The 16,706-nt window shown below is 42.9% G+C and overlaps 1 protein-coding gene across 6 annotated transcripts in view; it reads left to right on the top strand.

Moving 5' to 3' along the window:
• Window positions 1-16,706, top strand: part of FOXP1 (forkhead box P1) — a 375,365-nt gene that overhangs the window by 195,807 nt on the left and 162,852 nt on the right. For all 6 annotated transcript variants that reach the window (XM_036390836.2, XM_036390831.2, XM_036390832.2 and 3 more), the window contains one exon: window positions 16,339-16,520. In XM_036390836.2, coding sequence (XP_036246729.1) covers window positions 16,350-16,520 — 171 coding nt within the window. In that variant the 5' untranslated portion in view covers window positions 16,339-16,349. The remainder of the gene's footprint in view (window positions 1-16,338; window positions 16,521-16,706) is intronic.

Below are 16,706 nucleotides of genomic sequence, written 5' to 3'. Positions count from 1 at the left end.
TTCAAGTTATTTTCTTTTAAAGCTGTGTTTACTCTAAGAATTCGGCTGAGGCAGTTGAAATATGTGGCTGCAGAGGGGAACAAAATACACTGTATGTTTTGTTACTCTCCTTGTTCTGCTTTGACTTGTGCAAACAGTTTTAATCCAAAGGAAGAGATCATACGGTCTGTGACTGCGGTATCGTACAATCCAGTTTAGGGTGCAAATTACCCTCTTATGGTACATCCTGACATTGAATAGTTTTGTCTGGAATAAGCTGTAAATAGAGTGTATCCTTCTCTTTCACAAGCCCTTGGAGCAGGAAGCCACATGCCTTAGCTCTACAGTGTTCAGGAGCCAGCACATCTGTGGGACCATGCACCTGCGTGCGGCTGGAGATGTTCAGACAGTGTCTTCAGCGCAGAATTTGAACATTAAACACTCATTTCTGGTTGCAGACAGCCTCACATGCTGCCCAGGGGTTCAGCACCAGAAAGGCCATTTCCTGGAGCATGGAGCAAACTCTGCTGAGCTTGGCAGAGCTTGTGAAGTACCCTCCCAGCCCAGGGCTGAACAGCTGGTTCTGGACAGGTCATGGGGCCACAGTGCTGTCTGTTGGGAGGATTTCTGTTGCATTGGCATCGTGCATGGAAAAGGTATGGGCAGGCACAGGAGTGCTCAGGATTGTTCACTGTTACTGGCCAGGGCAAGCTGGAGAGGCTCATGTGGTGTCCTGCAAATCCTCTCTGCTGTTGCCTCTCCTTCTCCCAGCCATGACTGATGGTGGATTGGAGGTGGGCATTGCTCCTTAGCCACGGGTGAATGCAGAAGGGGGATTAAGAACTTGGTTTCCTGCATCCTGACTCAAAAGTAGGCACATGTGCTTTTTTGGGGGAGTTAGAAACAAATTGGTTTCGACAGAGCTTTTTTAGGGAGTTTTCTCAGGCACAGGATGAAATTTTGAGGTGAAAAAAAATCATGCTTCTTTTCCCGCTTCTCTATTGGGCCAGTGTGGAGAAGGACCAGCTGTATTTTTGGGTGCTTGGGATCCATGTGTGTGGCTGTTGAGGAATATGTGCTGCATGTACACATCTCCTGCACAGAAATGTGATGGGTGGAATCCTTGCTCTGGACTGAGACTGGAGCTATTCCCGGGAAAGAAAACATCAAGGAAAAACTGGGGATGAAGGCACCTCTTCTGTCCTGCTTACTCTGTTCTTGCTGATGTGAACTGGCATGCTGGGTGCTTGGATAATGTGTGTGTGTTTGTGTGTTAGCTTACACACCAGTGTGCACAGATACATTTGGTTTCTCTGATGCATTGTGCTGTCCTTGCTGTAATCTGAGACCCACAGCCCTTGGACAGGGCAAGGCAGAGAGTCCATCTGTGTTTCCACAAAAGCTTAGCTAAGTGCATTTTTTTATATTGTGTTATGGGCCTGATTCTTGTGGGGGGTTAGATGCTCTCTGTTGTGGATGCCCAGTGTTTTTGCAAGTCACCCTGCTCAGAAGTTGGTGGTTACAGGGCTTTTTGTAAGGGGAAAAAGCATTTTTCCATTTGTTTCTCCATAGACTGAAACTGCTAAAGAGCCCTTGCTTAGTTTTCCACACATAAGGCACACACTGATGGGAGCACGAGAGGGACTGCAGGTCTTGGAAGGCTTGAAGTGTGTGAAAACAAGGAGTCCTAATGAAAAGGGTTTTGCAATTTAATTGTAGTGGGTGTGCCTTTGTTTGTGCAAAGAAATGAAAGTGCTGGAGGCCGAAGTGCTTTCTTTATCCTCAGAATAGGGAGCAGTACAAACCTCCCTGGCCAGTTCTGCCAAGGTGCCTGAGACCTGCAAGTCCCTGCAGAGCTTTGGCTCTCTGCTCACTGGGACCCCATCCCAGAGACTTTGAGCCTTCAGCCATCCAGCCTCACAGGGCTCCCCAGAAATACCATGTTTAGCATGAGAAGGACCTTTCTTGGGTTCCTGAGTGCCTTTCCTCTTGAGGTGTTCGTCCACCTCACAGATTCTCTGCATTTGAGAAGACCATTGTGTCCTTTGCAGTGGTTTTGAGAGTCGCGACTTTCCCTCGGGATGGATCTGCGCATCTCCATGTAGCCAGTGTTCTGCTTGTTCAAGGCAAGGGGCTTGTTCCTCCTGCCCACTGCCCTGTTAACCCCTTTGGAGTGGTCCATGAATCCCAGTCTGGTGCCAGGGGGCCAAATGTCCTGCTCCCCTCCTGAGCATCAGCCTCCTGAGCTACCCCGTGCCCCACAGCAACACGATCCATTTTAAAAAGATGCTGTTTGCAGCATCTTGGACTTGCTGTGCGAGGATGAGAAATGCGAACATAAATTCTTTAAATAACATCTAGTAGTGTTGAATGCACAGAATTATAAAACATTTTTATATTCTGAGACTCATTTGCATCTTCACATTAAAAACTGTGGTTTTCTTCTCAGGGAATGGTTGCAAGATCTGATTTGTTTTGAAATCAAAGCTAAATTTGTGTTCTTGCTTTCCTCTTTGCCCTTCATTTGACAAATTTTTCTTGTTCTATAAATACAGAATTGTAAACAAGGGCTAATCCTTAGCAACAACCTGGAAAGTTAACATTTCTCTCCAGCTCCTATTATAATTAATTCAGACACTATGAATATGATGTGATTTACACATACTATTCCTAAGGCCAGGAGGTACTAATATCTTGTTAGAGAACTGAAGAAAAGAACATGCTTTTGTGTGTGCCATATAACATAATTGCAATGCATTTTCTTTCATGTGTTTAAGGATGTTTAAAGATGCTTTTTACTTTGCACTTGAAAAATGAAGGCTTCTGCTTCTGCATTTGGCTGAAATTGTCTTAAATGTGTTTTCCCTCCTGCAGCAGTCAACATTGTCAAAACATTTTGCAAAGTACATTTTAATAATATGGGTTAGGACCATGATTATATTAATTTAATTCTCTGTGTAGGTAAATTCGTAAGATGCTTCCACTTTGTCGTAAAAGTTCTTCACAGTAAACATCGTATGTTTTCCCTGTGCAAAAAAGGAAGGAGATAATATAGTTGACAAAAGAATAAAATGCCTTGTGTGAAAATTGTAAAAGTTCAGCTTGAACAGTCTTTCTCTCATGGTCCATCCTTGTATTTTATTTAATTTTCATTTAATTTTGTTTTGTTCTGTTTATATTTGTTCAGGGAGTGTTTTTGTAGTGTTAATCTATGTAAGCCACATGCAGTTGAAAACTGCAACTCCCAAAAGGCTGTGATTAAAACATTATGGATGTGGCAAACCACAAATGCAAAAGGAAGTTTACATTTAGATTTTCTATATAAAAAATATTGTATTCAAGTTTTGTAATACCTTGGTATCGTGGTCAGCATTGCCATAAAAATTCTGTGTTATATGGAATGATACAATCTGTGAAGCATTTCCCATTATGTAGACACCATGTCTTTAAATTATAGCAATTTCTTAAGATTTTAAAGCAAAATGAGCTCTTAGAAGTGTGATTAATAGCAGGGAATGAGGCTAACACTGGGTCATCAGTGGCACTCCATTACAAAAAAGGTTGGACTAATAAAAGCATCCATCTATTTGACCAATAAAGCATTTGAATGATATGCTTATAGTTTTTATCATAGTGTAGTTACTTTGTACTGAATAAACTGTGATTTTACGTGCTGGAAAAGGAGCGTGGAACAGGCAGCGCGGCTGAGGTGAGAGCAGTTGTCTCAAGTAGGGAAATATCAGGACTTTTATGTGAAGCTTGATGTTTTCAGAAGCCTTCAGGTTGCAGTGTCTAAATTTTTGAAGCTGCTGTGAAATATCTAAATCCCCCGTGACCCGTGCCTGCCTGCCCACAGTCATTCGGTGAGGCTGGCCCTTGCTGTCCTGCAGGGAGGGGAGAAAGGAGGGTATTGTGTGTAATCATTAATTCAGAGTTAAGTCCCCGGCAGCCCCAGACATCAGAAATACTCTGCTGCAGCACAGGAAATGGGGCAGCACTTCTGTTTTCCTGGTGTGCGGACGCCAACCCCGTCCTCGAGTCGCACCTTTCATCCTGCCTGCTATTATGCTGTCAACCTGATGTATTAAAAAATAGGCAGTTGCCTGAACAATACTGCATTTGGGTTTTATTTAAATACCTGTCTTATTAGTAGGTTGTACTGATTTCATGGTTTTGAACCTTTTTTTTCTTTTTTTTTTTTTTTTTGCTGCAACAAAAGGCTAAACATTTTCTGAGAAAGAAAACGAAGGTTCTTGGCCAGCTGTGGATGTCCAGGATTGTGCTGTGAAAAAAAGTAACAAATATTCTAAAACTTGTAAAAAAATGATGAGGGGGGAGGCTTCTGGCCATCATGCTGTTTGCACATGAAATGGCAAGGGAGGGGAGATTAGTGCCAGGGCCAGCTGTGACCTTGGATGCTTCATAGATTTGAGACTGGGATGATTTTCCTCAGTGCTTGGCGGTGATGCTGGTGCTCATCAGAAGGTAGGGGTGAACCAGGGAGGGACAGTGGTGCAGCTGGGAGGAAAAGGGACCCGTGGTATAGCCACAGTTACATCCACTAACCCCACCTGACTGGTGCAACATCCTAAGGGGCTTCTTTTACATAGGAGAGGGATGAAGAGATCCATGGAGGTCCCATGCAGGGATTGTGTCAGGGCAGGAATGTAACCCGGAGCCCTGGATTAACCTCTACCATTAGGACCATCCATCTTCTCTCCCTGTACTTCAGATCTTTCCTGAAATCCGTGTTCAGGATAGACAACTTAGAGAAACCTCCCTGGAGGAACGCTGCCATAGGAAATTTCATGAGTGTTACAGGGATGAGAGATGGGGAAGAAAAGGCTTTCTGGAAGGTGGCAGACCTAGGGAATTTGGGTGTCCTGAGCACCTTGAGGACTAAAGTCACAAAGCCTCAGGGCCAAGAGAGGGATGTTGGGTCAGGAGCAGTTGGGGGCAGTTGAGGTTTTGGTTGCTGAAAGACATCCAAGGGGCTTCTGGGTTAAAAAAGAGGAGCTGGGGAGATCTACAAGGATCATAGAATGGTGATGGGAGGCAGAGACAACAGGGCTGAGGGTAGGAAAGGAAAAGGAGGGGGAAGAGGGCTGAACCATGGCTTCATTGCTGCTGCAGGGCCCTGACATGGCCATGGGTGTGTGTGTGTGAATGACTCGTGTCCACGGTCATGCTGGGCTGGTTGGGCTGTGTTGAAAGCTGTTGTTTTGCTTGTTTGTTCTAGGAGTGAAATGAAAATTTTGTACTCCACCTTTTGCAGTTGTTTTTCTGGGTTTTCAATTGTTTTTGTGTTTTTTTTTTTTCTAATGCAAATGGATCTTTCACATTAGTGGTTTGGCCGGTAAATCTTGTTTTGTGAAACACTTTCAAGTGTTTTCAACTCCTTTCTTTCTCCTTTATCAGAACAGATGCACAGCTCTGTATTTTCCCCTGCTGCCTGTTGTCTTGAGGTTGCACAGCAAGACTGCAAAGGCTTTTTTGTTTGTTGTTGTTGAAGGGGAGGAAAAAAAACCCCTCAATCCACAGAAGAGTTAACAGGATTTCACTTGATCTGCTCGTTTATGCAATGAGTAATGCGAGGTTGGTAACAGCAAATTGTTGTTTATAAGCAAACATGGCACTGTGTAAACAAGAAGGCCCGGTCCCCAACTGGTTTGATTTCATGGTGGTCAGCAGCTGATGCATGTAACGTACAACCTTTCTGCTTCTCGAAATGTCAGAAGAATGACTATTTGTTTGTCTTGAGTTCTTCCCAGCTGTTTACTCTGTAATGCATTTGCCTCAACCTTGATTCCCTAAGAGTGGCCCCTTTCTCCTCCCTACTCTGTTTACATTAGTCCTGCCCCGAGTGTCACCTATGAAATCTGTTGATTATTCCACCTGGTTAATGTTAAATTGCTCTTGCAAGATGATGTGTTTGTTCATAAACACAAATGCTGGGCCCCTTGTTTACTGTACCCATGGCAGCAATCAGTTATTAAACAAATATTGCTTTGTTTGCGGGTGTGAGCAGCAGTTTATCCTGCAAGGTCTGGAAAAAAACCTTTAAATGCTGGGATTTTGATAAAGGAGAAAAAGGGGAGCTTGTCCCTGGAATGTGGCTGAAACTCACTTTGGTTTGCTTTGCTTATCTTTAACTTGGGTGAAGGGGCTAGAAAGATTAGCAAGTTGTTTGGTTTTTCCAAGAGATTTCCTTAGTGTAATGATATCTATCCAGTTGTTTGCTTTTTTCAGAAGGGAGAGAGCACTCCTGCAAGACGACTAGCACAGCGGTAGACGGCTGATGGCTAGAAAATCCTGCATGGAGCAAACAAGGAGGTAGAAGGTCTAGGATAAAGGTATAGGGCTATGAACCAGGTAATCACCCCAAAACTATGGCCTTGTGTTCTATGTCAGCATTTTCAGTTTCTCTCTTCTCTCATGTCGGATTTTAATTGATGCATGTGCGCTCAATGGGGTTGGAAAAGGCAAAGCTTTCAGCTTTACTTCTGAGGAGATCTGAGGAAAATCTGTTTTAGAAGCAGAGCCGTTTGAATGGAGAGAAAATACCAAATTTAAAAACACGCTTTGTTGCTCCTCCTCCTGTGAGTGAGATGACGGAGCTGCTTTTCTTCCTTTTATAACTGGAAAACTGCGTTTACATCTGCTAATTTCTCTGTGCTGCCTGTTTGTTCTTTGGTTTCTGGGAGTCCTAATTAGAGAGAGCCATCCTGGTAGTTGTTGCTTTTGGGTTGTTTTGAAAATGAGCAAGAAAAACTTGCTCACACCATCTTTGTTTTTCAAAATTACTGTTTGTTATTGTTTCTGAGTGGGGCTTGGATTTCAAATGCCAGGCAGGACCTGTTAGCACTAACAGTAAATGGCTAGGGCTTTTCACACAAAGGGAGTAAACCCTCTTTGAGTGACCTTGAGAAAGAAATGTTAACTCTTTTTGTGTGAACGTTTTGCCTGTTCCTGTATATCTGAATTCATTTGTTAAAATGTTAAGGGGTTTTCTGTTTCTTTATATATGAATTCATTTATTATGATATCTTGGATGCATATTCATAGAAAGCATAAAATGAAATAATTGTCCTCTTCATGCCTTGGAAAAGAAAGCAAAAAAATATACATAAAAATATATTCCCTGTATTCCCTAGTTTGCATCAGTGATCCAAAATACTGCTCGTTTGAGCTGCTGGAGCAGTGTCAGGGCTGGAGGGGAGCTGGAGGTACCTGAAGTGTGTAAGTGGACAAGCTGGTCATTAATTGACTCGTGTTACTGCCATGAATCAAACCTTTGCTACCTTGAACGAAGTGAAAACGGCATTGTGCAGAATTGTTAGAGTTGCACCTGGCTTTGAGGTGGTTTTTGACTTCTGGAGGCTGCTAGAGAGTTTAGATATGCTTTAATGGAGATGTGCATGGAGGGTGGGAGTCTAATTCATCTACAGCCAGCACTTGGTACGAGGTTTCATGTTATCTTGTTGGAGCAGTGCTGCTGCTGTCTGGCACAAACTGACTGTATTTACTAAATGCAACTTTGGTCTTTTATTTGGTTGAACAGTCACCTGTTTTTCTGTGAGGCAGACTGCAAGAGTTTGTGATGCAAGCTCAGAGCAGTGTGCATGCAAACAAATGAGTCCTGGCTGTGAGAACAGCTCTGCAGTTTCTGTTCCTGTTGTGCACGGAGCAGCAGGGAGCCCCACAGTGCTGTGATGCCTGGGCTGGGATGAGCAGGTGGGTACCTCCCCAGGGACACCGACCACGGGGCCAGCACCCAGGGCACCCTGCACCTCACTGGTGACCTTCCTTCTGGAGGAGTCACTCCTCTGGTGCCACGGTGCTCGTCTCCATGTGGTAGCAGTCATGGATTCGCCTGGTACAGTGAACTATGGCTTCTGGTTTGCCTTGGGGTTTTTTTTGGCCACTCGCCATTCCTTTTCTTCCAAATAAACTGATCCCGGTGATGGGTAAGGATGATTTCTGTCAAGCTCACAGCTGAAAGACAGCTCTCCCCAAGAGAGAGGAAGGAACCTCACTCTGCCGATGATGGTATGTAAATGATTACATCATATTTGCCAGTCACTTGGAAGTGGCCCAGCTCTAGAGCTTTTATGCATCTATGGCATGAGCTTCATGCTGAATATGGATTTAATAGCTGTCAAGCTGAGAGGCATAGATTGAGATAGAGCTGGCTTTGCAAAAGGGGTGTATTTATCCAAGGTGAGACTGGGAGTAACTTCTGTGTGCATGTGTAAAATGGAGAATGCAAAAATCTAATTTGAGGAAGTTGGATGGTTCATTGTCTGTTTAATGCTTTGGGTGTTACCTCATGGAAGGGAGTGAGACCTGTTGTCTTCACAGCTTGCTATGTTTTAGTGCCCTGGTTTTTCATGGGGACCAGCTCCAGCTCTTTTGAATAGAGCAAATGGCAAACTTTTTAACGTCTGTTGCAATTAATTCTTCTTGGATTTGCTTGATCTCTGTTCTTACTGACTGTGGTCAGCAACACCCTCGGCAGAAGAGACTTCCTGAGGGGTAACTGCACTGACTGGTTCTCTGACAACTTAAGTTGTTTGACCATGATTTCACAAAAAGTCAGTGTGGCACAAGACGGATTAGGCTCCTGATTCCCCTTCCCTTCTCACCACAGCAGTCTTAAATTTCAGCTCCTGCAGAGCATCAGTCAGCCTTTCACTGAGGTGCCTACAGATGATTTCAGGTTGCTGTGGCCCTGATGATAATGCACTGTTGCTGGAAAGAAGGGACCCAGGCAGTGTGAGCCACGCACCCAACAGTGAATGAGGTCGTGCCATTGCATATAGTTAAATAAGTTTAAAATTGTGGCAGTCTGCTTCTAGACAGGAGCTGCCATTCAGGAGATTTGAGGGCAGCAAGAGGACATAAACACATAATAGGTGGCAAAAAGCCAGGCTGGTGACCATCGTGACCCACAGGGAGGAGGTTGGGCAGCCTGCGTTCTTCTCCTGTTGGCCAAGGTGTTATACTTCACCACTTAATGAAAGCACAGGCTTTTCATTCACTGAATTTTGATACAGCTTCATGTTTTCCTGCTCCTTGCTTTTACTTCTATCTCCTTTCTATGGCTCTGCATCACCAAGTAGCTCTACCCCAGCGTCAGCAGGGCGGGGGGAGCAGCCCTGTGTAAACCAGGTGCCAGGGCCATGGCCCACAGGGATGCTCCAGGAGCAGTGTGAGTTGTTTCCCTTCCTGGGGAGGCCAGCACATCACCTCTGCCATGTGCTCAAGTTCCACTGGCCCAAGGCTTGGGATGAGTCCAGCCGAGGTGAGAGCATCAGGAGGCAGAGCCAAGGATGTGCTGAGGGTAATCCCATTTCTTCTGGACCCTTTATTTCCTAAGCACTAAATGAAATTTCAGATTTTAGATATGTCTAGACATATACAGTGCACGATAAAGTTGATAATACATTAATCATTTTTAACAACAGGTAATATGCATAATTTATGGTGTTACAGTGCTATCTTTTTTGATATTTATGATGGATAATGCTCAGTTTTTGCCCTCATATTACTGCTTTAAATTATACCACAAGAAAATTAATGAGAAAGTAGATTTATGGCTTTCATTTGTTTGTCAATTCGGAAATTAATTGGGTGTTAATTTTAGCCGTCCCTCATCAGACCAGGTCTTTAGTATGTGTGCATTACTTTGCATTCATTGAAGCCTACCTCCCATTTACTGTGGGTCACTAGCTTTGCATACATTAAAATAGCCCTCAGGCTCATTCTCTTGATTACTTTTTGAACTGCCATGCATTAGAAAATTTACGCCTTTCTGTTATAATTATGAAAATTCTCTATTGGAAGATGGTGCTTGCATAACAGCAAGTGTACAGTCTTGCTCGGCGATGTAAGATCATATAGCAAATCCCAATACGTTTTTGTTCTAATCCTAGAAAATAGCACTCTCGACAATCTTTGTTGTGCGAGTTTCATCCTTTGAAATTTCAAGGATCCATTTTAATGCATTGAATTACCTCTTTAAGCTGAGGAAATATCAAAGGATTTCACCTCGTCGCTGTCTCTTTGTTTCCTCTTTCCACACATCCCGTGCGTGTTCCTTCCCTTGCCTTGCTCCAGGTTTGCCTCTCCTCCTCCAAACCCCGCTGTCAGACGTGACTCAGCATCACTTTTTAGGACAGCGAAGCCTGATTTGCTCTGTTTGCTACTATTTTGGTTGATTCCTAAAGATGATCCTTAATTGCACTTTGAATCCCCTTCTCCTTTCTCCTACTCCTGCACAATTCAGCAACCACCAGTAGTGTGTAGGCGAGTGGCCTTCGAAGGGGTAAGCATGAAGTTTTATCCAAAAAGTACCCTAATGTACTGACAGTTGATCTATAGTTAGTTAGTACATAATTATACCTAAAATACACCCTGTCAGCAGGATAAATGACGGCTACTGAAAACTCTAAAAGCATGACGGGTGTTCACCCATCTGCAATGACGAGAGTGGAGGGGTTTGTAAGTTGAGAAAGGCTGGTGAGTTCAGCATGATCTGATTTAGTTAAATCATGCCATATGTTGGGATAGCTCTCTCTAATAGTCGTGCTAACCACAAACACAGGCAAAGAGAAGTCATCTGGTCCACCTGGCTAGTTTGGACTTCCCTCCCCGGCGTTATTTCTGCACTTCGCATGGTGGCAGCCCTTGAGCTGCTCATGTGAAGCTGGCTGATTCACTGTTAATTGTGACATGGTGTAATTTAGTAAATGAGCAGCTGAACATCTGTACGCCTTCCCCCACGGCACATCAAGCTTTACCTTACACAAGGCTTTTAATTCCACTAGTAAATCCTTTTTCTTTTACTGACTCATGGATGGCGGGATGGTGCTTCTGGCTGCCTCGCCAGCCTAGGCACGGGGCGTCAGCTGGAGGAGATTGGTGTTCTGGCATCAGCTGGGGGACATCAAAACATGTTCCTGGAAAAATTCACTACTGGTGGTGGGATGTGGAGCCTGAGGTGCGTTCCCTGGCAGGGCACTTGCTCCAAAGATACCAGGACTAAAAGAGACCACCTGTGAGTGGGGCAGGGGTCTCCTGGGAAAGCTGTTGGGTCCTTGTTTCGCATCCTGGCAGTGCCAGGCTGGTGCTGCAGGGTGTTTGTCCCTGTGCTGTGGGGAGGCAGCAGCTTTGCTCCTGCTCTCTGTGTTCCCTTGCTGGTCGCACTCCGGAGCACGTTTCGTTTTCAAGAGGTAAAATCCTGTCTTTGCGGCGTTGTGTTGTTGTGGAATTCTTCCAAACCGTCTTTGGGTTTTTTTGTTTTGTTTTGTTTTTAATAATTACACGGATAAATGCTCTAAAATTATTCCTGAGCCGGTTTTGGGGAGCTGCTTGTGACTGCTAGGTAGAACTTTTATTAATAAACCATGCACGTATGGATAAAATGCCTGCTGGAGAATTTCGGGCTAGATCGTGTGATTTGATCACTCACTTAAAACTGATTTTAGCATTGACTCTTCTGCCTATAAAAGTAGAAATACATTTTATAAATCTGTGTTGTGTTTAATTTACATGTCCTTTCATGGCTGGGCCAAGTTCTTTAAGGGCATTTATTCTGCTTCATATAAATAATTGATCAGCCAAGTTAATTTACTTCTGCCTGACTTGGTCAACCTTAATTAACTGCCCTAAAATAAAGACTGAACTTTTTGTTAGCCTAAAATCTTTCACAAATGTGGCAAAGGAGGGTTGTATTATGACAATATTTTTGCTGTAGCACTGGTCCCAGGGGATAGAAATGCCTAATGATCTTTATGTGCATATGTATTTGTAAACACCCAAGTACTAACATCTGAAATATAATCATGGACCTTGAAGAAACTTTGAAACACACAGGCTGTGCTGTGAATCTGCAGTCCATGTTAAGTCTGGAAGATTATTTAAACAGGGATTTTTAAGGCCAGAAGACCCCAGGGATGTTTTTTTAAAGGTGATGATATGCTTAGATTGGTACTTATTGAAGAATCTTAAAAATGCCTCACCAGATGCCTCCTTGTATGGTGAAGCATCTAGAGACATCTGAATATCAGTCCCTTAGTCTTTCAGACTTGGAGTGGGTCCTTATTCTGACAGGTGCTTCAGTCAGTAAATCCTCCCTCATGCTGACATTAAACAATGCTGCTTAGTCTTCAGAAACTATACTGGTAGCAGAATTGCAGCAGTGGCACACTTCAGCGCCCACCTCCTGCCTACTAATCTCCATGCTTAACCTTGCTCATCTTAATAGGCCAGTGGAGCTGAGATGTGTATCAGCAGCATCTGGTCTTGGCGCTGTTATGGACTTTATGGACGCATTTTTAATGCATTAGCAAGAACTTTTTCAGAATTAGGATTCCTTTAAGTTCTTTTTTTTTTTTTTTTAACCTCAAAAACACCGACACTGGAGTCATCAGAAAGATTCTTTTAATTCGTGCAAAGTTCACATCTGAGCTATGTTTTCTCAAATTTGACCATGTCCTTAAGGAATTGGCTGTCTCCTGCTTTTCTCCAGGTAATCTGGAAGATGATTAGCTGTTGTCCTCCTGTTGACAGAGTGCCTTCTTTAGATTTCGCTTCACTGAAATTTTGCTCCATTACCTTGGACATAACATGTTCAGCAAAGAGATGGGCCCAGCTGTAAGGCTTTGACTTTGTGTTTGACTGTGCATCAAAGCTAGAAAAAGTTCTGTGCAGGTTAAAATGGGAAGCTGAAGAAACTGATCACTCTTCTGAAATTTTTAAACCAAGCTTACATTAACTCAGAGCAATTCTTTTATTATGTGCTCCTTGACTTCAGGATAAAATTTCACAAGCTGTTGTTGATACTGCAGCCTACCTTTGGTCCCTTCATAGGGGAAAAACATCTTGTGTCACCTTTAATAATTCAGAGTCATTCTGTATCCCTCATAACATGAAATACCATAGAATTTTTCTATATATAGAAAAAAATAAAAATACTTACACTGGTAATAACCCACATATTTTGAGTGCTAAAAATGCATTTTTCTTTGCAGAATTGATAAGAGAATCATTCTGCTTTCTAGAACATATGAGATAGACATGGACTCTTCTACCATTAAATTTCTTAAGTCAGAACCAGGTTTCCTGCCTGTCATGGAAGTAGTTGTGGAGTATTATTATTTCTTATAGTAAATCATTATGCATAACAGCTTCTCCAGCACTGTGTTGGTTGTATTCAGACCAGAATCACGGTTTGTGATGCTTCACCTGGAGTTTCAGTTCAGTTCCCACAGAACCTAATTATGTTGCATAAAGTCAACCTTGCTTTGCATTTTTCTTTCACAATTTTGAATGACAAACTTCAGTAATAGGCTCCTGTAAGTTCATCTCCTCTGTGCTGGGAAGAGACAATTATCTCAGCCATCCTCAGTGTACGATCACCTCAGTTCATTTAGGTGTGCTCAAAAAGACAAATAATAATCATTCTTGCAGAAAGCTCTCACAGGTTGATTTTTCATGACATGACACTTAATGATCAAACCAAACTGTGATTATTCATGTCAACTCACATTTGACTTCAGTGATGAAATAAACAGTTTTATCTTTTTTTCCCTTGAAATACCAGTTTTATATTGGAGGTATTTTAACAAAGTGCTTTTGTTTTGTACAGGCATCTAGTTTAAGGTATATAGAAGTTGACTGCTTGTAAATTGGTGGGTTTTTTAAAAAAATGCTTAAAGATGTTCACTTCTGCTTTTAAAATAATTTTTTGAAGGTTTAAACATGGTCCCTTAGCAAACTCTCTTTCCACCTTCGTTTCTTTGGTAGCTGCTGCCAGTTCTGCTGGGATCTGTAGGGTGGTCACAACCAGTGAAGGGGCCATGGCCCCTGTGCAGCTGAGCTGGTAACTGGCTGGGGTTCTTCAAAAGGAAAAACAGAGCATGAAATTTGTCATGGAAAAGGTTCTCAAGAACTATGATCTTTTTCTAACCAAATACAATAAATAATCCATCTTTTTCTTAGTCCTATAGGTTAGAAAAATTGTTGCAATTTTTACTGTTTTTTCTTTCCAGGACCATTTTGCAGTCCTAGAGACAATAAATAACTTCTTGACCAGTTTGGTTGTGAATTATTTTCTGTGTCCCGGAGATATTTCGCTCAGAAGGGCAAGCCAACAAATCGTGATCAGGCAGTGATGGATCTGCTCCTCAGTGGTGCACATTCTTCTTGCTGCTGTCAGAGCTTTGCTTGGTGCTTCCTCTGACCCTACTGCTTATTTATCCAGGTTCTCACTTCCCATTTGTTGCATCAGAAGTGCTGGAAAATGAGATGTATTTCTTTACTGTTCTGGCATATGGGTTTTAGCATCTCTTTCCACCACAGTGGCTGCTGGAGGCACCTTCCACTAAATCTTGAGTTTGTCCTTCCTCCATCAGCTTCAGTCTGTGTGGTGGGGACACGCCACCCACCATTACTGTCATGCTCCAAAACAGTCATTGGCATAAGTTTAACCCTCTAACCCAATTTTTCCTGGTGGTGATTGTTGTCTTCATCTGCTGCTGGGGTAAATTAATGTAGTGCTCCATTTTCTCCAGCTGAGACCTGACTCCAAATTTGGGTGGAAGCAGAAAAGAATTGCATCAGTTCTTTCTTTTTGGTTTGTCATAGGGTAAAAGAGGTAAATCCTTTTTTTAGCAGTATAGCATATAAAAAATTGCCTGGTATATCTTTGGGTGACTTGAGAGCTGTGTGTGGATTCTCACTCCTGTGTCTTCTTCCAAAGCAACCTGTGCCATGCAGTCACTGCCTGGTGTGTAATCCAGCCTTGCCTGTTAGATGTAAACACATATTTAGACCTTATCATGCTTATGGGCTTTTCTTACAGTGCTGAAAATTAAAAACACATCATACTTGGTGTGTATCGGAGCAGGATCATGTTAAAAGCCAAGAGCATTTCCTAGTGGTGTTGGGAAAGCTGTAGGTTTGTTTAGATCTCTGGAGCTTTTACAGAGGAGTTGACAGAAGCTTTATAATGAGTCTCCAAGCCCTTTTGTCCCCTGGCATAATTTGAAGATTTAACAAAAAAGATTGAAAGAAGTTTCCATAGACCAGCTGAAATTTATTTAAATGTAATCTGAATGTTTGAATCTGTCCTGCTACCATCCATGTGCTTGGTTTACTGAATTCAAACGGGTTCTTCCTTGAAGATAAAACATCTTCCTTCTGAGGTGAAGTACCCTGCACAGGGGCATTTGACTCCCATGTGCATGTGGTTAGTGTGGAGTTGGCAATGTGCTTGGGACACACAGCTTGGCTTTCCATACCCCATCTTCCCTGGGTGAGGGGGAGAGGAGGGATGGGCTGGTGGAAGCCAGACAGGTTAATGGTATTTAAACCCTGGAAGCTGGGGCTTTGCAGGTGGAAATACTTCTAAAACAAGTCATCATAATATCTCTGAGTTAGTGCTTCTCAACTGGAAGCTGGCATACTTGCTTTGTGTGGGGAGTCTTGTGCACCAATGGTGATATTTGCTCCTGAGGGTGTGTAAATCCCAGGGGTGCTGGGGTGAGGAGGTGGGTACTCATCCTCATCCTCATTAAAGGCTTGTGACCCACTGATGCTCTTGGTGAGCTCAGAGTGTGAAGCACCCAGGGACAGGCTGACACCAAGAGTCAGTAGAGAGGGCTGGCTGGAGGGAGTGTGGCTGCTGAGATGATGATTAGCCAAATAACACAGGATACTCCTCGCTGTAATGCCATAAGAGCATCCAAATCTGTAGCCAAAAACTTGGCCAACAAGACTAATTCTGTGAGCATTTGTAGCAGTTCTCCTGAAATGAGAAGTGATGATGGTTCAGCACATCCCAGATTAAGCCTAAATTGCTTCAGAGTAATAAAAGGTGCTAATTTGGCACTATCATGGTATGAGTGAAAACCAAAATAGTGAATTCTCCGCTTCACCTCCATGCCCCTACACAGCATATATCACATTTTTGATATTGTCCATCGTATGTTGCCAAGAATGACTCATCCATTTCAAAGTAAAGCATCCAGATGTAACTAGAGAAATTTAATTATGGATTCTGTGTGTTCGTTCAAAAATATTTTTTTTTCTCTAAGGGAAAGAAGATGTTGAGCAAATAATACTATATTTAGAAGAGAACTAACTTACTAAAATTATAGCTGTACCAACGGATAAATAAACATAAACTAGTAGCATGAACCATTAATGAAAGATAAATCGTATGAAGGAAAATGACATATGTTTACAGTTTTGGCAGGATTTAAAACAGGGCATGTCTCCTTATATACAGCAACTGTTTTAACAGCTGCTTTTTTTTTTTTTTTTCCCCCCCTCCCCTCCCCTAAATTATTTCAGGTTTTTGAGTCATGATGCAAGAATCTGGGACTGAGACAAAAAGTAACGGTTCAGCCATTCAGAATGGAGCGAGCGGTGGCAACCATTTACTAGAGTGCAGCCTGCGGGAAGTGAGATCAAACGGCGAGACACCTTCCGTTGAAATTGGGGCTGCAGATTTAGCACATCTCCAGCAACAGCAGGTACTGTAAGATGCATTACAAGTTTCCTACCTACAGGAAAAGCATGAAGCATTTAACCCCCCCCACTCCCAAGCCCTTTGTACTTGCCAGGCAGAGGATGCTTTTAGGACTCGCCTGTGACATTCTGAGCGTTTCTGCCCGTAGGGGATTGCAGTCAGTCGTTAGTGTAAAGGGAAACCTTGGACT

The sequence above is a fragment of the Molothrus ater genome, chromosome 11 (genome assembly GCF_012460135.2).
Source record: "Molothrus ater isolate BHLD 08-10-18 breed brown headed cowbird chromosome 11, BPBGC_Mater_1.1, whole genome shotgun sequence".
NCBI classification, from domain to species: Eukaryota; Metazoa; Chordata; class Aves; order Passeriformes; family Icteridae; genus Molothrus; species Molothrus ater.
This window is presented reverse-complemented; position numbering and strand designations above follow the sequence as displayed.